At 37.6% G+C, this 23,730-nt stretch overlaps 1 protein-coding gene across 1 annotated transcript in view; it reads right to left on the bottom strand.

Annotated features, from left to right (window-relative positions):
• Nucleotides 1-23,730, bottom strand: part of ABCA13 (ATP binding cassette subfamily A member 13) — a 520,700-nt gene that overhangs the window by 45,087 nt on the left and 451,883 nt on the right. The window contains exon 58 of the mRNA XM_010374424.2: nucleotides 18,990-19,093. Coding sequence (XP_010372726.2) covers nucleotides 18,990-19,093 — 104 coding nt within the window. The remainder of the gene's footprint in view (nucleotides 1-18,989; nucleotides 19,094-23,730) is intronic.

Below are 23,730 nucleotides of genomic sequence, written 5' to 3'. Positions count from 1 at the left end.
TCAAAAATTACTGGGGGATATTAATTGGATAAGACCTGCTCTAGGCATTCCTACCTATGCCATGAGTAATTTGTTTTCTATCCTTAGAGGAAACCCTAGTCTCACTAGCCCTCGGCAATTTGCAAAGGAGGCAGAGGCAGAGTTATAGCTGATTGAGAAGCAAGTCCATAAAGCTTGGATAAATAGAATAGATCCAGAGAAACTCTAGATTTGCTAATTTTTTCAACTCAGCATTCACCTACTGGTGTTATTGCGCAAGAACAGGACTTAGTAGAGTGGCTTTTTCTTCCACATACTAATTCACGGACTCTAACTCTGTATTTAGATCAAATCACTACTATGATAGGGATTGGGAGAACTCGGGCTGCTAAATTACATGGGTATGATCCTGGAAAAATTATTGTCCCTCTCACGAAGGCACAAATACAGCAAGCTTTATAAATAGTCTTACTTGGCAAACCCATTTAGCTGACTTTGTGAGTATTCTCGATAATCATTTTCCTAAAATGAAGCTGTTTACCCCCGGTTGCAGCCATGTCAAGACTGACGCTGAGGAGGACCCCAACTGTCAGGAGCAACACCCGTCGAACACAGCCACCCACCTGGGGACAGATCAAGAAGCTGTCACAGATGGCAGAAGAAAACCTGAGGAAAGCGGGACAACCAGTCACAATCAATAATTTAATGGTAGCTATGATAGCGGTGATCACCACTGCCGTGAGTATTCCTTCAACAAGGGCTGATAATAATGCCTGGATGCAATCACTGTATGACACAGTTACACATGCTTTCTGATCTCAGTATTTACCATAATAATCTCTCCTATAATTGAGGCATACCGCCCTTAAAAACGTATTTTATAAACAGGATTGGACCCAGTTCGAAAAAATGAACATATGTGTTTAGGAAGATTGCTTTGCAGAACAGGCAGAGGTGCTGCACAACGATACCTATGGAATCATTATTAATTGGCCCTCTAAGGGGATGTTTAGCTTGAATTGCACCTCTCAGTCTGTGTGCCACGGCCACACTATGTTCAGATGATCTGAACAAAATGGTCAGATGGCAGAAATGATGAGAAGAACAGCAAAAGTTCCTATTATCTGTAACCATGGCGGTATAGTGGCACCTCAACCTCAAATGATATGGCCCACTCTAGGAGCTTAACATAAGGATTTGTGGATCAAAATTTGGGAAAGAATTAAAAAGCATCTAGAGGGACACTCTACAAACTTGTCTTTGGATATTGCAAAATTAAAAGAACAAATATTTCAAGCATCCCAGGCACACCTGACCTTCATGCCAGGAACTGGAGTACTTGAAGGAGCTGCAGACAGATTAGCAGCTAGTAACCCATTAAAAATGGATAAAACACTTGGAAGCTCTGTGATTTCAATGAGGATTGTGCTTTTAATCTATGTTGTTTGTATTTGTATAGTCAGCAGATGCGGATTCTGACTCCTGCGAGAAGTAGCTCACTGTGACAAAGCTGCCCTTGCTTTTATCTCTTTGCAAATCAAAGAAGGAGACATGTTGGGAACAAGCCTCCCAAAATCTGGACATAAACTGGCCCCCAAACTGGTCATAAATAAAATCTCTGCGGCATTGTGATATGTCCATAATGGCCCTAACACCCAAGCTGGAAGGTTGTGGGTTTACAGGACTGAGGGCAAGGAACACCTGGCCAGCCCAGGGTGGAAAACCGCTTAAAGGCATTCTTAAACCACAACCAAAAGCATGAGTGATCTGTGTCTTAAGGGCGTGTTCCCACTGCAATTAATTCCGCCCATCCCTTCGTTTCCCATAAGGGATACTTTTGGTTAATTTAGTATCTACAGAAACAATGCTAATGACTGGTTTGCTGTTAATAAATATGTGGGTAAATCTCTGTTTGGGGCTTTCAGCTCTGAAGGCTGTGAGACCCCTGATTTCCCACTTCACACTCTATATTTCTGTGTGTGTGTCTTTAATTCCTCTAGTGCTGCTGGGTTAGGGTCTCCCTGATGGAGCTGGTCTCGGCAAGGTAGAATATGAAGTCACTTATTTATTAGTTTCTTAAACATAGTTCAGACAAGTGGAGGTCTAATATGGTTTGTGTTTGTGTCACCACCGAAATCTCCTATCGGATTGTGATCACCTGTGTTGGAGGAGAGGCCTGGCGGGAGGTAACTGGATCATGGTGGCATATTTTCCCCTTGCCGGTCGTTCTCATGATAGTAAGTTCTCACGAGATCTGTTTGTTTAAAAGTGTGTAGCACTGCCCCTTTCACTGTCTTCCTCCTGCTCTGGCCATGTAAGACATGCCCGCTGCCCCTTTGCCTTCTGCCATGATTGTAAGTTTCCTGAGACCTCCCCAGCCATGCTTCCTGTACAGCCTGTGGAACTGTGAGCCTGTTAAACTTCTTTTCTCTATGGCAATGTGAAAACAAACGAATACAGAAAATTTGTACAGACAGAGGGGGATTGCAATAAAAATACCTGAAAATGTGAAAGCAGCTTTGGAACTGGATAATGGTCAGAGGCTAGAACAATTTGGAGGGCTCAGAAGAAGACAGGAAAATAAGTGAGTTTGGAACTTCCTAGAGGCTTGTTAAATTGTTGTGACCGAAATGCTGATAGTGATACAGACAGTAAGTCCAGGGTGAGGAGATCTCAGATAGAGATGAGAAACTTATTGGAAACCGGAGCATAGTTCACTTTTGTTATGCATGAGCAAAGAGATGACCTGAAATTAAAATTTTTATTTAAAAGGGAAACAGAGGATAGAAGTTTGGAAAATTTGCAGCCTGACAATGTGGTAGAAAAAAAAACACATTTTCTGAGGAGGGATGGCTGAAGAAATTTGCATAAGTAAAGAAGAACTGAATGTTAATAACCAAGACAATAGGAAAAATGCCTCAAAAGCATGTCAGAGACCTTCTAGGCAGCGCCTTGCATCACAGGCCTGGAAGCCTAGGAGGGAAGAAATTGTGGGCTGGGCCCAGGGCCCCACTGCCCTGGACACTGCTCACTGTGTTGCAGCTGCTCCAGCTCCAGCCATGGCTAAATTGTCCCAGATAGATCCCAGGCTACTGGTCCAGAGAGTGCAAGTAGTAAGCCTTGGAGGCTTCCATGTGGCAGTAAGCCTGCGGATGCACAGAGGGCAAGAGTTGAGGCTTAGGAGCCTCCACCTAGATTTCAGAGGATGTATGGAAACACCTGGATGTCCAAACAGATGTCTGCTGCATGGATGTGGCCTTCGTGGAGAACCTCTACTAGGGCAGTGTAGAAGAGAAATGTGGGACTGGAGCACCCACACAGAGTCCCCACTGGGGCACTGCCTAGTAGAACCGTGAGAAGAGGGCTACCACTCTCCAAACTGCAGAATGGTACATCCACTGGCAGCTTGCACTGAGCTCCTGGAAAAGCCACAGGCACTCAATACCAGTCCTTGAAAGCAGCCATGGGCACCTGCTAAGTCCTGCAGAACCACAGGTGTGGAGCTGCTCAAGGTCTTGCAATCCACCCCTTGCTTCAGTGTGGCCTGAATGTGAGACATGGAATCAAAGGAGATTATTTTGGAGCTTTAAAATTTAATGACTACTCTGCTGGGTTCTGAACTTGCTCAGGGCCTGTAGCCTCTCTCCTTTAGCTGATTTCTTCCGTTTTGTTCAGGTGTATTTGCCCAATGTCTGTACTCTCATTGTATCTTGGAAGTAACTAATTTGTTTTTTATTTTACAGGCTCATGCGGAAGGGCCTTGCCTTTTCTCAGACAAAACTCTGGACTGTGGACTTTTGAGTTCATGCTGAAATGAGTTAAGACATGGGGGAATTTTGAGAAGGGATGATTGTGTTTTGCAATGTGGGAAAGACATGAGATATGGGAGAGGCCAGTTACAAAATAATATGGTTTAGATTTAGTGTCCCTGCCCAAATATCATGTCAAATTGTAATCCCCAATGTTGGTGGAAGGGCCTGGTCAGAGATTATTTGATCATGGGGCAGGTTTCCCCATTGCTATTCTTGTGATAGTGAATGAGTTCTCATGAGATCTGGTTGTTAACAAATGTGTAGCACCTTCCCCTTGACTCTCTTTCTCCTTCTCTGGCCAAGTAAGATTGCTAGCTTCAAAAAATAAACACAACATTTCCTGTATGGCTGGATAATCTAATTAGTACAGAAATATGGCTAGGCAATGCAGAGATTTCAGGAGTTATATCGGAATTCATGATGTTGGATGTGTGAGAAAAAAGTAGTGTTGGTCATTCTTTATTATACTGATTTCAACTCCCTTAGTAAGAAAAGTAGTATACAAGGTTCTTATCCTCAGTTTCCTACTCCACACTTTACCAAGATTCCCTGGGGTAAGGAACCAGAAGAGGCAATGATAAATGAACTCAAAGTTAAGGGAAAAATGTCCAATACAGAGACTTTTTTTCAACAAAGGCTGCCATTTTAGAATCACAGAATAAATCATAAGCTTCCCCACTCTTCATTAACAATGAGTAATTTTGATCTTTGTACTGCATGGATATGGACAGATTTATGGAAATGAATATATATATATATATATATTTAATGTGAAGCCAAATGAATAGGAGGATATAAAAGAGAAATTTCAATGATATGCAGTCTTTCTGAGAACAATCTACAATAATTATATGAGAAATAAATCAAATTTTTATCGTGACACCACTTTACCCAATCTTAGAACTTCTGCATGAACATGAAGGCTCATGTCCTCATGCCAGCAAACAAATGCCAGCAAAACAAATACAAAAATGTAGAGAGTTTCTAGAATTGGCAAAATAAAATGATAATTTTAAGCAAACCTGTGTATGCGTTATGATAAAGTAGAAGGTTTATCAAATTTAATTCATTTTAACATAAAATTTTGTTTTCTGAAGTGAAATACAAGAAAAACAACAACAAAAAATCCCAGGGTAGGACTTCCAACTAGGGTCAAATGAAGAAACTGGTAAATTGTTTTCTCAAAAAGCAATGATGAATCTGGACACAATTAACAAAAATCGCCATTTCAAAATTCTGAAAATTGAACAAAAAGGTATAGCACAATCTAAGAGCACTTTAGCTGATAAACTGCTAAACTTAGGGTAAGAAGACTGATCATCAGTGGCATTCCAACCATAGGCTGCTTCCTGCTCTCCCCAGTTTCGCCAACATGCAACTACTGGCAGGAAGGGCAGACCATGAGGATTAGTAGCTCAGCCCTAGCTGAAGAGGGTGCAAACAATTTGGACCACTGGGTAATGCCCAGGTCCAGTGACACTGTTGATATACCTGATTATTTTGGAACCAAGCAAACAGAAAAAGCCAATACCTCCAGTATCTGGCCTCTACTAGACTGGAATTGCGTGGATATAGCATGCATATAGCTGTGGCTACATGTATGTGCAGCTGAGATTGGAGAGGGCCCAGGCCAACCACATGTTCTTTGTCAACCCAGAGGCTGTCCACATGCCCATAGGAGAGACACAAAAGGAGCCAGTAAACTTAGGCTAACATGAAAATAGCCTGAACTTGGAATTTCTTCACTATCCATACACAGATAAATTTGCAAAGAAAAAACCTTGTTGGTCTGAGGTGGTTGAGCACAACTGGTGCCCAGTCACTCACTAGCAACTAACCTATGCATAAACAGAGTGACTCCTATGAGCCAGTCTTAAAAAATGAGAAGAAATTTTTAAAAACGAGAACAAATTAAAAAAAAAAAACAAACTGGCTGGGCATGGTGACTTATGCCTGTAATCCCAGAACTTTGGAGAGCTGAAGTGGGAGGATCACCTGAGGTCAGGAGTTCAAGACCAGCCTGACCAACATGGTGAAACCCTGTCTCTACTAGAAATACAAAAATTAGCTGGGCATGGTGTAGGCACCTGTAATCCCAGCTACTTGGGAAGCTAAGGCAGGAGAATCACTTGAACCCACAAGGCAGATGTTGCAGTGATCTGAGATTGCACTGCTGTACTCTAGCCTGGATGACAGAGTGAGATGGTCCAAAAATAAAAATAAAAAATAAAAAATGAGTAGAGGAATCGGAGTAGAGCCACTCACTAAAGGAGAAAGAGTTTTCATAGATTTATCTCAGGCAACTAAGTAAGACACAAACACAAAATAAACAAATAAACTTTTAAAAAATTGGCAACAATAACCACCATAGGGGAGGGAGAATCAGAATCCAGACCTGCTATAATGATCTAAAATGTCCAGTTTTCAATAAAAATCTATAAGGCATGCAAAGAAATAAGAAAGTTTCTCCCCATAATTGGGGAGGAAAAAGCAGTTAAAAGAAATTGTTTATAAGTGTTCTCAGATGCTAGATTTAGAAGAAAAAATTTAAATGCAGCTATTATAAACATCATCAAAGAACTAATGAAAACCAACTTTAAAGAATTAAAGAGAGAGCTGAAGAGATGGCTAAATAGGAACAGCTCCAGTCTGCAGCTCCCAGAGAGATTGACGCAGAAGGCGGGTGATTTCTGCTTTTCCAACTGAGGTGCCCAGTTCATCTCACTGGGACTGGTTGGACAGTGGGTGCAGCCCATGGAGGGCCAGCTGAAGCAGGGTGGTGAGTTGCCTCAACCTTGAAAATGCAAGGGGTCTGGGGACTTCCCTTTCCTACCCAAAGGAAGCTGTGAGAGACTATACTGGGAGGAATGGTGCACTCCAGCCCAGATACTGCGCTTTTCCCATGATCTTTGCAACCAGCAGACGAGGAGATTTCCTCCAGTGCCTGGCACCTGGCTCAGTGGGTCCCACCCCCCACAGAACCCAGCAAACTAAGATCCACGGGCTTGAAATTCTTGCTGCTAGCACAGCAGTCTGAGGTGGACCTGGGACACTCAAGCTTGGTTGGGGGAGGGGTGTCCACCATTGCTGAGGCTTGAGTAGGCAGTTTTACCCTCAAAGTGTAAACAAAGCATTCATGAAGTTCAAGCTGGGTGGAACCCACCGCAGCTCAGCAAAGCTGAGTGTCTCTCTAGATTTCTCCTCTCTGGTCAGGGAATCTCTGAAACACAGGCAGCAGCCCCTGTCAGGTACTTACAGATAAAACCCCCATCTCCCTGGGACAGAGCACCTGGGGGAAGGGGTGGCTGGGGGTGCAGCTTTAGCAGGCTTAAACATCCGTGTCCTGACAGCTCTGAAGAAAGTAGCAGTGCTCCCAGCACAGTATTCGAGTTCCGATAAGGGACAGACTGCCTCCTCAGGTGGGTCCCTGACCCCCGTGTATCCTAACTGGGAGACACCTCCCAGTAGGGGCCAACAGACATCTCATATAGGAGAGCTCTCACTGGCATTTGGCAGATGACCCTCTGGGATGAAGCTTCCAGAGGAAAGAACAGGCAGCAATCTTTGCTGTTCTGTAGTCTTCGCCGGTGACACCCAGGCAGAGTCTGGAGCAGATCTCCAGCAAACTCTGGCAGACCTGCAGCAGAGGAGCTTGACTCTTGGAAAACTAACAAACAGAAAGGAATAGTATCAACATCAACAAAAAGCATGTCCACTCAGAGACCACATCCAAAGATCATCAACATCAAAGACCAAAGGCAGATAAATCCATGAAGATGGGGAGAAACCAGAGCAAAAAGGCTGAAAATTCCAAAAACCAGAATGCCTCTTCTCCTCCAAAGGATCACAACTCCTTGCCAGCAAGGGAACAAAACTGGATGGAGAATAAGTCTGATGAACTGACAGAAGTAGGCTTCGGAAGTTGGGTAATCACAAACTCCTGTGAGCTAAAGGAGTATGTTCTAGCCCAATGCAAGGAAGCTAAGAACCTTGAAAAAAGGCTAGACGAATTGCTAACTAAAATAACCAATGTAGAGAAGAACATAAATGATCTGCTGGAGCTGAAAAACACAGCAAGAGAACTTCATGAAGCATACACAAGTATCGGGAGCCGAATCAATCAAGCAGACGAAAAGATATCAGAGACTGAAGATCAACTCAGTGAAACAAAGCAAGAAGAAAAATTAGAGAAAAAGAGTGAAAAGAAACAAAGAAAGCCACCACAAAATATGGGACTATGTGAAAAGACCAAATCTACATTTGCTTGGTGTACCTGAAAGTGATGGGGAGAATGGAACCAAGTTGGGAAACACTCTTCAGGATATTATCCAGGAGAACTTCCACAACCTAGCAAGGCAGGCCAACATTCAAATTCAGGAAATAGAGAGAACACCACAAAGATATTCCTCAAGAACACCAACCCAAGACACATAATCGTCAGATTCACCAAGGTTGAAATGAAGGAAAAAATGTTAAGGGCAGCCAGAGAGAAAAGTCAGGTTATCCACAAAGGGAAGCCCATCAGACTAACAGTGGATCTCTCTGCAGAAACCCTACAAGCCAGAGAACACCACAAAAATATTCCTTGAGAAGACCAAACCCAAGACACATAATCATCAGATTCACCAAGGTTGAAATGAAGGAAAAAATGTTAAGGGCAGCCAGAGAGAAAAGTCAGGTTACCCACAAAGGAAAGCCCGTCAGACTAACAGTGGATATCTCGGCAGAAACCCTACAAGCCAGAAGAGAATGGGGGACAATATTTCACATTCTTAAAGAAAGGAATTTTCAGCCCAGAATTTCATATCCAGCTAAACAAAGCTTCATAAGCAAAGGAGAAATAAAATCATTTACAGACAAGCAAATGCTGAGAGATTTTGTCACTACCAGGCCTGCCTTACAAGAGCTCTTGAAGGAAGCACTAAACATGTAAAGGAACAACTGGTACCAACCACTGAAAAAACATACCAAATTCTAAAGACCATTGACACTATAAAGAAACTGCATCAACTAACAGGCAAAATAAGCAGCTAGCATCATAATGACAGGATCAAATTCACACATAACAATATTAACCTTAAATGTAAATGGGCTAAAAGCCCCAATTAAAAGACACAGACTGGCAAATTGGATAAAGAGTCAAGACCCATGGGTGCGCTGTATTCAGGAGACCCATCTCATGTGCAAAGACATATATTGGCTTGAAATAAAGGGATGGAGGAATAAGCAAATGGAAAGCAAAAGAAATCAGGGATTGCAATCCTAGTCTCTGATAAAACAGACTTTAAACCAACAATGATCAAAAGAGACAAAGAAGGCCATTACATAATATCAAAGGGATCAATGCAACAAGAAGAGCTAACTATCCTAAATATTTATTCATGAAACACAGGAGCACCCAGATTCATAAAGTAAATTCTTAGAGACCTACAAAGAGACTTATACTCCCACACAATAATAGTAGCAGACTTTAACACCCTACTGTCAATATTAGACAGATCAATGAGACAGAAAATTAACAAGAATATCCAAGACTTCAACTCAATTCTGGACCAAGCAGACCGAATAGACATCTACAGAACTCCCCATCCCAAATCAACAGAATATACATTCTTCTCAGTATCACATCATACTTATTCTAAAATTGACCACACGAAAGGAAATAAAACACTCCTCAGCAAATGCAAAAAAACAGAAATCATAACAGTCTTTCAGACCACAGCGCAATCCAATTAGAACTCAGCATTAGGAAACTCACCCAAAACTGCACAACTACATGGAAACTGAACAACCTGCTCCCGAATGACTACTGAGTAAATAATGAAATTAAGGCAGAAATAAAGATGTTCTTTGAAACCAATGGGAACAAAGGCACAGCATACCCCTGGGATACTTTTAAAGCAGCGTGTAGAGGGAAATTTATAGCACTAAATGCCCACAAGAGAAAGCTGAAAAGATCTAAAATTGACACCCTAACATCACAATTAAAAGAACTAGAGAAGCAAGAGCAAACAAATTCAAAAGCTAGCAAAGACAAGAAATAACTAAGATCAGAGCAGAACTGAAGGAGAGAGAGAAACAACAAATCCTTCCAAAAATCAATGAATCCAGGAGCTGGCTTTTTGAAAACATCAACAAAATAGATAGACTACTAGCCAGACTAACAAAGAAGAAAAGGGAGAAGAATCAAACAGACACAATAAAAGATGATAAAGGGGATATCACCACCAATCCCACAGAAATACAAACTACCATCAGAGAATACTAATAAACACCTCTATGCAAATAAACTAGAAAATCTAGAAGAAATGGAGAAATTACTGAAATAATATATACCCTCCAAAGACTAAACCAGAAAGAAGTTGAATCCCTGAATAGACCAATAACAAGTTCTGAAATTGAGAAATTGGCCTACCAACCAAAAAAGTCCAGGACCAGACAAATTCACAGCCAAATTTTACCAGAGGTACAGACAGGAGCTGGTACCATTCCTTCTGAAACTATTCCAATCAGTAGAAAAAGAGGGAATTCTCCTTAACTCATTTTATGAGGTCAGCATCATCCTGATACCAAAACCTGGCCGAGACACAACAAAAGAAAAAGAAAATTTTAGGCCAATATCCCTGATGAACATCGATGCGAAAATCCTCAGTAAAATGCTGGCAAACCAAATCCATTAGCACATCAAAAAGCTTATCCACTACTATCAAGTTGGCTTCATCCCTGGGATGCAAATCTGGTTCAAAATACACAAATCAATATATGTAATCAATCACATAAACAGAACCAATAACAAAAAAAAAAAAAAAAAAACCATGATTATCTCAATAGATGCAGAAAAGGCCTTTGACAAAATTCAACAGCCCTCCATGCTAAAAACTGTCAATAAACTAGGTATTGATGGAATGTATTGCAAAATAATAAGATTATTTATGACAAACTCACAGGCAATATCATACTGAATGGGCAAAAGCTGGAAGCATTCCCTTTGAAACCTGGCACAAGATGAGGATGCCCTCTCTCAATACTCCTATTCAACATAGTATTGGAAGTTCTGGCCAGGGCTATCAGGCAAGAGAAAGAAATAAAGGGTATTCAATTAGGAAAAGAGGAAGTCAAATTGTCCCTGTTTGCAGATGACATGATTGTATATTTAGAAAATCCCATCATCTCAACCCTAAATATCCTCAAGCTGAGAAGCAACTCCAGAAAAGTCTCAGGATACAAAATCAATGTGCAAAAATTACAAGCATTCCTATACACCAATAGCAGACAGAGAGTCAAATCATGAGTGAACTCACATTCACAATTGCTACAAAGAGAATAAAATACGTAGGAATCCAACTTACAAGGAATGTGAAGGACCTCTTCAAGGATAACTACAAACCACTGCTCAAGGAAATAAGAGAGGACACAATCAAATGGAAAAACATTCCATGCTCATGGATAGGAAGAATCAATCTCATGAAAATGGCCATACTGTCCAAAATAATTTATAGATTCAATGCTATCCCCATCAAGCTACCATTGACTTTCTTCAAAGAATTGGAAAAACAAAACTACTTTAAATTTCATATGGAACCAAAAAAGATCCCGCATGGCCAAGACAATCCTAAGCTAAAAGAACAAAGCTGGAGGCATCAAGCTACCTGACTTCAAACTATACTACAAAGCTATAGTAACAAAAACAGCATGGTACTGGTACCAAAACAGATATATAGACCAATGGAACAGAACAGAGGCCTCAGAAATAACACCACACATCTACAACCATCTGATCTTTGACAAACCTGACAAAAACAAGCAATGGGGAAAGAATTCCCTATTTAATAAATAGTGTTGGGAAAACTTGGTAGCCATATACATAAAGCTGAAACTGGATCCCTTCCTTACACCTTATGCAAAAATTAACTCAAGATGTATTAAAGACTTAAATGTAAGACCTAAAACCATAAAAACCCTAGAAGAAAACCTAGGCAATACCTTTCACAACAAAGGCATGGGCAAAGACTTCATAACTAAAACACCAAAAACAATGGCAACAAAATCCAAAATTGGCAAATGTAATCTAATTAAACTAAAGAGCTTCTGAACAGCAAAAGAAACTATCATCAGAGTGATCAGGCAACCTACAGAATGGGAGAAAAATTTTGCAATCTATCCATCTGACAAAGGGCTAATATCCAGAATCTACAAAGAACTTAAACAAATTTACAAGAAAAAAAAATCAATAAGTGGGCAAAGGATATAAACAGACACTTCTCAAAAGAAGACATTTATGCAGCCAACAAACATATGAAAAAAAGCTCCTCATCACTGGTCATTACAGAAATGCAAATTAAAACCAAAATGAGATGCCATCTTATGCCAGTGAGAATGGCGATCATTAGAAAGTCAGAAAACAACAGATGCTGGAGAGGATGTGGAGGAATAGGAATGCTTTTACACTGTTGGTGGTGAGTGTAAATTAGTTCAACCATTGTGGAAGACAGTGCGGCAATTCCTCAAGGATCTGGAGCTAGAAATACCATTGACCCAGCAATCCCATTACTAGGTATATACCCAAAGGATTATAAATCATTCTACTATAAAGACACGTGCACACATATGTTTATTGAGGGACTGTTCACAATAGCAAAGACTTTGAACCAACCCAAATGCCCATCAACGATAGACTGGATAAAGAAAATGTGGCACATATACACCATGAAATATTATCCAGCCATAAAAAAGGATGAATTCATGTCCTTTGTAGGGACATGAATGAAGCTGGAAATCATCATTCTCAGCAAAGTAATACAAGAACAGAAAACCAAACACAGCATGTTCTCACTCATAAGTGGGTGTTGAACAATGAGGACACATGGACACAGGGAGGGGAGCATCACACACACGGGCCTGTTGCGGGGCGGGGGGACCGTATGAGGGATAGCATTAGGAGAAATACCTAATAGAGATGACAAGTTGATGGGTGCAGCAAACCACCATGGAACATGTATACCTATGTAACAAACCTGCCCGTTCTTCACATGTACCCCAGAACTTTAAGAATTAAAAAAAAAAAAAAAAAAAAAAAAAAAAGAATTAAAGTGTGACAACAAAATCAGTAAATAGGGATTCTGAAGAAGGGGATAAAAAATATAAAAAAGAACCAAAAATAAATCTTTCAGTTAAAGATTACAAGAAATTAAATGAAAACTTCACTAGCAGAGTCAACACCAGATCCAAAATGGCAGAGGAATCAGTGAACACATAGATCAATAAAGATTACCCAATCCAAAAATAGAGAAAAACAAGACTAAAAAAAATGACCAAGAACTCAGACTTGTGCGATAACATCAGAGTTTCAACATACATGTAATGGAAGACCAAAAGAAAAGGAAAGACAGATAGGGCCAGAAAAACTATTTGAGTAAATAATAGCCAAAATTTTCTCACATTTTTCATATGGACAGATAAGCGTCAGAAATGACAATTGCATATGGATTACTATTTAAGACTGTGTATATCTTTTTTCATATATTTTCTTATCTTCTATAAAAATTCAAAATTGAGTAAAGTGAAACTTATAATGCGCTTCATTGGATTTAGAGCATATAAAATGTAATGTATATGGGAATAATAACAAAAAGAAAAACAGAGGAAATAGAGCCATATTAGGGCAAGATTACAATACTTTTCCAGAATTAAGTTAGCATAAAGTGGTATACTATCATCCTTAGACTAGCCAGTAAGAACATAATTTAAAAAATAGATAAGATATCAAATACAGAATACTTCAAATTACTCATTTAATATATAAGACTGTCAAGTAGAAACAGAGATACAAGAAACACAGGAGACATTATATAAAAAATAGCAAAACAGTCAATGTTACTTCAGCCATATCAATAATTACATTAAATGTGGAATAGTTTAAACACCTCACACAAAAGGCAGACATTGTCAGATTGGGAAAAGAACAATATCCAACTATACACAATCTATAGGAAACACTCCTATTCAAAGACACAAATTATTTGAAAGTAAAAGAATATGGAAACCCCGTCTCTACTAAAAAAAATACAAAAAACTAGCCGGGCAAGGTGGCGGGCGCCTGTAGTCCCAGCTACTGGGGAGGCTGAGGCAGGAGAATGGCGTGAACCCGGGAGGCGGAGCTTGCAGTGAGCTGAGATCTGGCCACTGCACTCCAGCCTGGGTGGCAGAACGAGACACCGTCTCAAAAAAAAAAAAAAAAAAAGAATATGAAAAGATATACCATACAAACATTACCCAAGAGACAGAAGCAATGGCTATTTTAAGAAACAAAATAGACTTTAAGATAAAACATGTTGCTAGAGTGAAAAAGAGACATTTCATAATGATAAGAAAGTCAAAATATTAATATGATAGCAGTTAAGAATGCATATTCACTAACTATACAGATTCCAAATATATGCAGCAAAAACTGACAGAATTTAAAGAAGGAAAAGAAAAAATAACAATTATACTCGAAGATTTCAGTATCTTATTTTCAGTAATTGATAGAATACCCAGGGAAAAATCCACAAGAATACAGAATACTTAAACAACATTGTCAAAACTAACTTGCTGTGTATAAAATATTCCATCCAAATACTATAGAATACATTTTCCTTTGCATAGACAATTCTCTAGGATAAACCACATGTTAAGCCTGGAGTAAAAAACTGCAGCATATTGGCTAAATCCAGCCTGCCACAATTTGTAGGGGATGGGGGAGAGGAATGAATAAAGTTTTATTGGAATACAACCACAATTATGCATTTACCTAATGCTGGGGGAAGCTTTCACACTGCAACAATGGAGTTGGATACTGCAGGACACACCATATGACTTGCAAAACCAAATATATATATAACGGGGTTTTATTAAAAAAAAAAAAAAACTGTAACCCCTCTGGTAGGCCATTAAAAAGTCCTAACAAATTTAAAAGGATGAAAATCATACAACGTATTTTATCTAATTACAGCAGTTAAATCAGAAATGAATAACAGAAAAAAAGTCTTAAAAATCTCCAAGTATTTGAAAATGGAACAACACTTCTAAATAAACTAAGGGTCAAAGAAGTAATCACAAAAGAAACTGAAAAATATTTCAAGAGAATGAAAAATTTTGTAATAGAAGGAAAAAGCTGAAGGAATAACACTGTTTACAAAACTTAACAGAAAACAACCATAATCAACATGATATTATTGGGCGAGAAAATAGGCATACATATCAATGGATAATAATTGAGAGTCCAAAAATAAATTACACAATAAATAATACAATAAAGGTGCTATGACAATTCAGTGGGATAAAAGATCATCTTTACAAGGAAGAGTGCTGAAATAATTGGATATTAACATGCATAAAGATGAATTTATATCCTTTTCTCATACTATACACAAAATTTAGCTTGAAATAGATCAAAGACTTAAATATAAGAGCTAAAATTCTACAATTTTTAGGTAAAAAAAGATAGAAGAAAATCTCTAGGACTTCACTTGAACAAATAGTTCTTAGATGAGACACCAAAAGCACAAACCATATAAAAAATAAATCAATCAACTGAATGTAATCAATATTTAAAATGTTTGCACTTTCAAAGACAATGGAAAATGGAAAGACATTAACAAAATGGAAAGACAGCCATAGACTGGATATACACATGTGCAAATCATTTATCCAGCAAGGGACTTCTATTCAGAATATAGGAATATCTGCTACATAAAAAGAACTATTACAATTCAAAAATAATAGATAAAAAACAATTTAAAAATAAAGGATCCTTACAAAAATTAACATACTCTTACCATCCAATCCAGCAATCACATTCCTTGGTATTTACCCAAACGAGTTGAAAATACATTCACACAAAAAACTGCACACGGATCCTTAAGCAGCTTTTTTCAGAACTGTGAAAACTTGGAAGCAACCAAAATGTGGTTCAGCAGATGAGTGGATAAATAAGCTGTAGTACATCCAGATAGTGGAATATGACTCGGGATTGAAATGAAATGAGCTATCAAGCCATGAGAAGACATGGGAGAAACTTAATGCAAAAAGCCAATCGGAAAAGACTACATACTATATGATTCCAACTATATGGCACTGTGGAAAAGGTAAAACTATGGAGACAGTAAAAAGATGAGTGGTTACCAGGGGTTAGGCAGGAGAGATGAATAGGTGGAACACAGAAAATTTTTAGGGCTGAGAAACAATTCTGTCTGATACTAAAATGGTGGTTTCTTATTAGATATTTGTCCAAATCCGTAAAATGTCCAACACCAAGAGTGAACCCAATGTAAACTGGATTCGGGTGGTGACGTGCTGTCAATGTAGGCTGATCAGTTTTAATAAATGTATCACTCTGGTGCTGTATGTTGATAATAGGGGAGGATATGCATGTGTGAAGGCAAGGAGGGATTTTAAAAATCTCTGTACCTTCCTCTCAATTTTACAGTGAACCTAAAACTATTCTAAAGTATAAAGCCATATTTTAAAAATGGAGGATGGAGGACATATTGGAATAGATATTTCACTAAAGAATTAATACAAATAACCATTAGGAACATAAAAAGATTCTAACAGCATTAGTCCTTAGGAAAATGTGAATTAAAACCCAACTTCACTAGGATGCCTATAATCAAAAAAGACAGACAGTAGTGACAAGGATATGGAATAAAGAAGACTCATCATTGTTGCTGGAAACATATACTGATAAGGCCAATTTGGGAAATCATTCTGCAGTTTCTTAAAGTATCAAATACAACTTACTATTCAACCTAGCAACTTGACTCAGAAAATTTTTAAAAAATTAAAACATGTCTATACATACAAAGACATTTATATGACTGTTCATAACATGTTATTCATAATAGCAAAACACTGGAAACAACCCAAATGCTCATCAACCAGTGAATGGATAAACAGAAGAGGTATAGCTATAAAATGGGATACTGTTCAGAATGAAAAGGAGCAAGGTATTGACACAAAACGCAATGGATAGACTTTAAAAGTGTTACAGTAAATAAAAAAAAGAGTCAGAGGCAGCAGACTACTGATTATATGATTCAGTTAATGAAATATCCATATAAAGCAAATTTACGTAGACAGAAAGCCATCAATGTTTCCCTAGGTGGAGGTTGTGAATGTTTTTTTTTTGTTTTTTTGTTTGTTTGTTTGTTTGTTTTTGAGACGCAGTCTCTCTCTGTCACCCAGGCTGGAGTGCAATGGCACAACCTCGGCTCACTGCAAGCTCCACCTCCCAGATTCATGCCATTCTCCTGCCTCAGCCTCCTGAGTAGCTGGGACTACAGGCACCCGCCACCGTGCCCGGCTAATTTTTTGTATTTTTAGTAGAGACGAGTTTCACCGTGTTAGCCAGGATGGTCTTGATCTCCTGACCTCGAGATCCGCCCACCTCAGCCTCCCAAAGTGCTGGGATTACAGGTGTGAACTACCCCGCCTGGCCTTGAATGCTAATTTAACTGAAAATAAGCATGAGAAAATTTAGGGGCAGGTGCCAGAAATTTTCTAAGACTTATTTATGGTAACATTTGCAGAAGTCTATAAATTTACTAAAGAATCATAGAATTCCATACTTATAGTGGTTAAGTTATATGAAATGTAAATTATACTTCAGAAAGTGATATTTAAAAAAACAACAGTGTAAAGTTTAGTCTGGTAGTGAAAATTGGAGAATGTTAAGCAATATAGACAAACCTATCAGTGAATGATTGTTTTTAAAAAAAGAAAGATAGAAATATTAAGACAGAAAATTAAGAAGAAAAGTCTACTTTGACATGCAGCAACGTGAGAAATGTGTGAATGGCTGATTTATTCACAATACATTTGCTTTGCAGCCACTAATACTTGTTACAGGAAATGGCTGTAAGATTTATGTATAATAGGATTATGCATGCTGAGTTATAGCATTTAATAGTATTTTTACATAAACTAATAATGCTGCAGTAATCAGCAAAGTCTTCTGAGGTCTTCTCAGAAATCTCACATTTCAAATGATAGGGCTAGCTTTATATCACTTCTGGTAACAAAAGCTGGGGTATTCAAGTATAGACGGAATGATTTAGACTGTTGGGAAGCATGTTTCCATGGGTGCCTTGTGTTCCTACATGTCTTGCCATGAATTGCAAGAATATAAGGCCGTAACTGCTCTTTACCTGGGCCATTTCTCAAAGTTGTGCTTGCAGCAAACAACCATGGAAGAAGCGACACCTCCTCCCAAACCAAGAGCTGACTTCTTTATTAGATGTTATAAGGTGGTAATTTCACTAGATTTGGCATTCCTCTCCTATGTGTGCAGGCATCCATTAGTCCAGTAGAAACTGGGATTTAGGGAACCAATGAGAAACCATGCTGACACTCTGGCTACTGTTTTTGCTGTGAGCAATAAAGTATTTCATCTCCGACCCAGAAGTCTCATTTCTTGTGTCAACATCCATAAAACTGTATCAAGCTAAATTTGCCAGCTTACAAAAGGGCAAAATGTCAGATCTTTGGCAGCTCTTGACATCTTGACAGTATATTTTACTTAAGCATAAAGACAAAACAAGTCTAAACGTTAAAGCCTGGTCTTTATTACATCATTATGATTTGTATTAGTTAAATTACATTGCTCACTTCCCATAAGTAGGTTTTATAAAATCTGTATTTTTAATTCTGTGTGGCCTAGAACAGTGTATTAGAAAATTAAAAATAAGTCAATGGTTTTGAAATCTAATTACAAACTTAATTCTGTGATAAAGAAAATGTTAAACCAGATTCAGTAACCTGTTAAGTATTTTAGTTCAGCTAATTCTACCTGCTGAAATAAGAGGCCTTGGATGGAAAGGATCTGAACAATCCTTCAGGAAGACCTGAAAACAGTAGTCTAGTACTCATCCTTGAACAGTAGCAATGGATGAGGCAAGAATATCATCTTTGGACACAGAATACTAGGTTCAAATTCTAGCTCTGCCACCTGTTTGCTATGTAAACTTGGTTATACAACGTAATCCCTCATGGTTTCAGTCTCAATTTATACAATAAGGGCTAACAACAATATCACCATTATTGTGCTGTAAAGATTAAGCAATGTCTATGTGTAGCACTGTACAGGGGCCTAAATGCACTTCTTAACCTTTGTTAGTCAGTCTTGCTCAGGAAATGACTACAGGAGAAACTGGAGCTCACCTGTGGGAGGTCAGCACTGCAGCACAGCCTTCCCCAACCTCCTTCATTATTGTTTGCCATAGGTACCGCTTAGAGCAGGGATCCATCCCAGAGCTGGGTTCATCCTGAAGGAAAGGCAATACAGAGTAATCAGTATTTGAAAAACACAGATAGAAATATACACAACGACATGAGAGGCCAGATCTCAGGTGAAAGAAAAATCTCTGCTCTGGCTCTAACAGGCATCTCTCCAATTGGTTTTGTTACACTCTGCTCAACAAAGCCAGAATGATAGGGGAACGTGAGAGAGCAATGAGTGAGCACCTGACTCCTCCAGCCACGCAGCATGCTACCCAAGAGTCCCACTTTCTCACCTCATCCAGAGAAATTCAAAAAAGAGATCAAAATTATGTATATAGAAAAGAACCAAATAGAAATACTGGAGCAGAAAAATAAAAAGAAATAAAAAATATAATAGAGAATGCCAAAAGCACATTTGATCAAGCAGATTAAAAACAAATCTGTGAACTTGAAGGCAGATTATTTAAAATTATCCAGCCAAGGAAAATTAAAAAAAAAAAAGAATTAAGAAGAACAAAGAAAGCCTAACAAGGTTTGTGGCACATTATCCAGAGACCTAACTTTTACAATATGAGATTTACAAAATTAAAAAAGGTGAGAAAAAGGGGCAGCAGAATGCTTATTAAATAAATAATGGCTGAAACATTCCCAAATTTGGATAAAGAGAAAGACATTTGAACACTGAGATATATGAAGCTTAAAAGTTCCCAAATAGCTTCAACCCAACGAATTATTCACTGAGATACACAATAATCAAACTGTCAAAAATGAAAAGCAGAATTTTCACAGCAACAAGAGGAAAAAAAAAGGCTCATTACATACATGAACAAGGCTATCAGTGGATTTTTCAGAAGAAATCTTCAGGAAGAGGAAAGAGTGGGCTAATGAAAGAAAAAAACCTACCAAATCAAAAATACTTTACTTACTTTACCCAGCAAAGCTGCCCCTCAGAAATAAAAAATAGAAAAATAATTTCCCAAACAAAAGCTGAAAGAGTTCATTTACACAACACCTGTCTTAAAAAAAAATGCTAATGGGTGTTCTTCAAAACAAAATAAAAGGATTCTAATTAGCAACATGAAATTATAAAACTCACAGTAAAGTTAAGTATATAGCCAAATTCAGCATACTTTAATGCTTTAATGTTGGTGTGTAAATCACTTCTAACTGTAATATTCAGATTAAAAGACAAAAAAGTATTAAAAATAACTATAGCTACAATAATTTTTTAATGGAAACACAATATAAAGAGCTGCAAATGTGACATCTAAAACATAAAATGAGATAGTTGGAAGTAAAAGTGTAGTTTTTTTTAATGTGACATAAGTTCAGTTACTATCAGGTTAAAAATAGACTTTTGTAACTATAAGATGCTTTATATAGATACTTGGTAACCACAAATAAAAAACCTACAGTGCATGCACACACACACACACACACACACACACACACACACACACAGAGACAAAAAAAACCCAGAGAAATGGATCAAAGCATACCAACATACCAACATGCAAAACAATTATCAAATTAAAAGAAAAACAGTAATAGAGGAAAAAAGAATAAATAGCTTTAAAAATAGCCAGAAAACAATTGAATGTCAAGAATATGTTCTTACCTATTAATACTTACATTAACTGTAAATAGACAGCATTTGCCAATCAAAAGGCATAAAGTGAATGAAAGGATTAAAAACCAAGATCCAACCTTATGCTGTTTGCAAGAGACTTAGTAAAGTTTTTTTGATACACATAGACTGAGTGTGAAACAATAGGTAAAGATACTCCAAGCAAATGATGACCCAGAGGGCATGTTTATCTATATTTATGTCAAACAAAATATGCTTTAAGTCAAAAACTGTAAAAAGAGAAAATACAATAATAAAATGGTCAATTTATTATAAAATGATAAAAGAGTAATTGTAAATAGATATGCACTGAATATTAGAGTAGCTATATATGTAATGCAAATATTAACAGAACTGAAAGGAGTAAAAGACATAACTACAATAATAATAGGGAGTTCAAGACTCCACTTTCAATGATACATTGATTAACCAGACAGTAAATCAATAAGGAAACAACGTATTTGAACTATGCTTTAGACCAAATGAACCTAACAGCCATACACAGAACATTCCATCCAACGACAGCAGAATACACATTCTTCTCCAGCACACATAAAATACTCTCCAGGAGAGACCATATATTAGGCCACAAAACAAGTCTAAACAATTTTTAAAAATTGAAATCATATCCAGTATCATTTCAGACCAACATGGTATGATACTAGAAATTAATAAGGAGGAAAACTGAAAAATTCACAAATACATGTAAATTAACAATATGTTCCTGAACAACCAATGGGTCAAAAGAAATTAAAAAGAAAATTTTTAAAAATACATGTATCTTGAGACAAACGAAAATGGAAACAAAACAAAACTTATAGGATGAAGTAAAAGCAGGTTTGAGGAAGAAGTCATCAACATTAAGAAAAAAGAAAGATTTCAAATAAATATCCTACCTTTGCAATTGAAGAAATTGGATAAAGACATGAACTAAGCCCAAAGTTAGCAGAAATAAGAAAAGAATAAAAGGCCATACATCATAAGCCCACAACTAACATAATATTCAACAGTGTAAAGCTAAAAACTTCAAATCTAAGAAGAACAAGACAAGAATGCCCACTCTAGCCACTTTTACTCAACATAATACTAGACGTCCTAACCAGAGCACTTAGTCAAGACAAAGAAAAGGCATCCAAATCAAAAAGGAATAAGTAAAATCATCTTTCCAAAAGCATGATCTAATATACAGAAAACACTACAGACTCCACCAAAAAATCCATTAGAATTAATAAACAAATTCAATAAAGTCATATGATACAAAATCAACATACAAATATCAATTTTGCTTCCATAAAATAGCAGTGGGTTATCAGAAAAGGATATTTTAGACAATTTCATTTACAGTAAGATCAAAGTGAATAAAATACTTAGGAATAATTTTAACAAAGGAAGTGAAAGATCTGTATACTGAAAACTACAACATTTTGATTAAAGAAATTGAAGACAAATAAATGGAGAGCTATCCATGTATATGGATTGAAAGAATTAATATTTTAAAATGTACATATTACCCAAAGCGATCTACAGACTCAGTGCTATTCCTACAATTCCATTGTCATTTTTTCACAGAAATAGAAAACCAGAATACTGAAATTTATAAAACAAACAAAACAAAACAAAACACCACAACAACAAAAGACCACAAACAGCTAAATTAAGCAAGAAGAACAGTGCTGGAGGCCTCACATTTCCTATTTTCAAACTATACTACTATGCTATCGTAATTTAAAAAGTATGGTACTTGTATAAAAACAGACATATAGATTCATAGAAAAGATTAGACAGTACAGAAATAAACCCACACACATATAGTCAATTAATCTTTGACAAATACACCAAAATTAAAACTGGGAAAAGGACAGTCTCTTCAATATATGGCTTTGGGAAAACGGAATATCTACATACAAAAAATTAAAACTGGGTCCTTATCTTACACCATACACAAAAATCAACTGAACATGTATTAAAGATTTAAACATAAGATCAGAAACCAAGAAACTTGTAGGAAACAAAAAAAAAAGAAAAGAAAAGCTCCTTGGCATTGGTCTTGGCAATGTTTTGTTTGTTTGTTTGTTTGTTGGATATGACACCAAAAGCAGAGAAAACAGAAGCAAACATACAGTGGTACTATTTCAAATGAAAAGAGCTTCTGCACAAGAAAGGAAAATATCAACAAAGCAGGCAAACTACAGAGGGGGATAAAATATTTGCAACCATATATCCAATAAGGGGTTACATCCTATATATGGAATTCATAAAACTAAATAGCAAAATAATAATAATTAAAAATAGACAAAAAACTTGAACAAACTTTTCTCAAAAGAAGACATGCCAATGGCCAATAGGTATGTGAAAAGATGCTCAACATTATTAATAATCAGGGAAATGTAAATAAAAACGACAATGAGATATCACCTTGTACTTGTTAGAATAGCTATTGTTAAAAGGACAGAAGATAACCAGCAATGGCAAGGATTTGAGGAAAAGTGAATCCTTATACACAACTGGTGGGAATGTAAATGTACACACATTGTGAAAAACAGTGTGGAGGTTCCTCTGCAAATTAAAAATACTACTACCACCTGATCCAGTAATCTCACATCTATGTGTGTACCCAGAGGAAATAAAATCAATATCTGGAAGCGTATCTGCAAGTGCTATACTTATGACAACATTATTTACAAAAGTCAAGATAGGCCGGGCGCTGTGGCTGAAGCCTGTAATCCCAGCACTTTGGGAGGCCGAGACGGGCGGATCACGAGGTCAGCAGATCGAGACCATCCTGGCTAACACGGTGAAACCCCGTCTCTACTAAAAAATACAAAAAACTAGCCGGGCGAGGTGGCGGGCGCCTGTAGTCCCAGCTACTTGGGAGGCTGAGGCAGGAGAATGGCGTAAACCCAGGAGGCAGAGCTTGCAGTGAGCTGAGATCCGGCCACTGCACTCCAGCCCGGGCGACAGAGCGAGACTCCGTCTCAAAAAAAAAAAAATAAATTAAATTAAATTAAATTTAAAAAAGTCAAGATATAGAAACAACCTAAGCATCCCTAAGTG

This window comes from Rhinopithecus roxellana, chromosome 6, assembly GCF_007565055.1.
Source record: "Rhinopithecus roxellana isolate Shanxi Qingling chromosome 6, ASM756505v1, whole genome shotgun sequence".
Taxonomy (NCBI): Eukaryota; Metazoa; Chordata; class Mammalia; order Primates; family Cercopithecidae; genus Rhinopithecus; species Rhinopithecus roxellana.
This window is presented reverse-complemented; position numbering and strand designations above follow the sequence as displayed.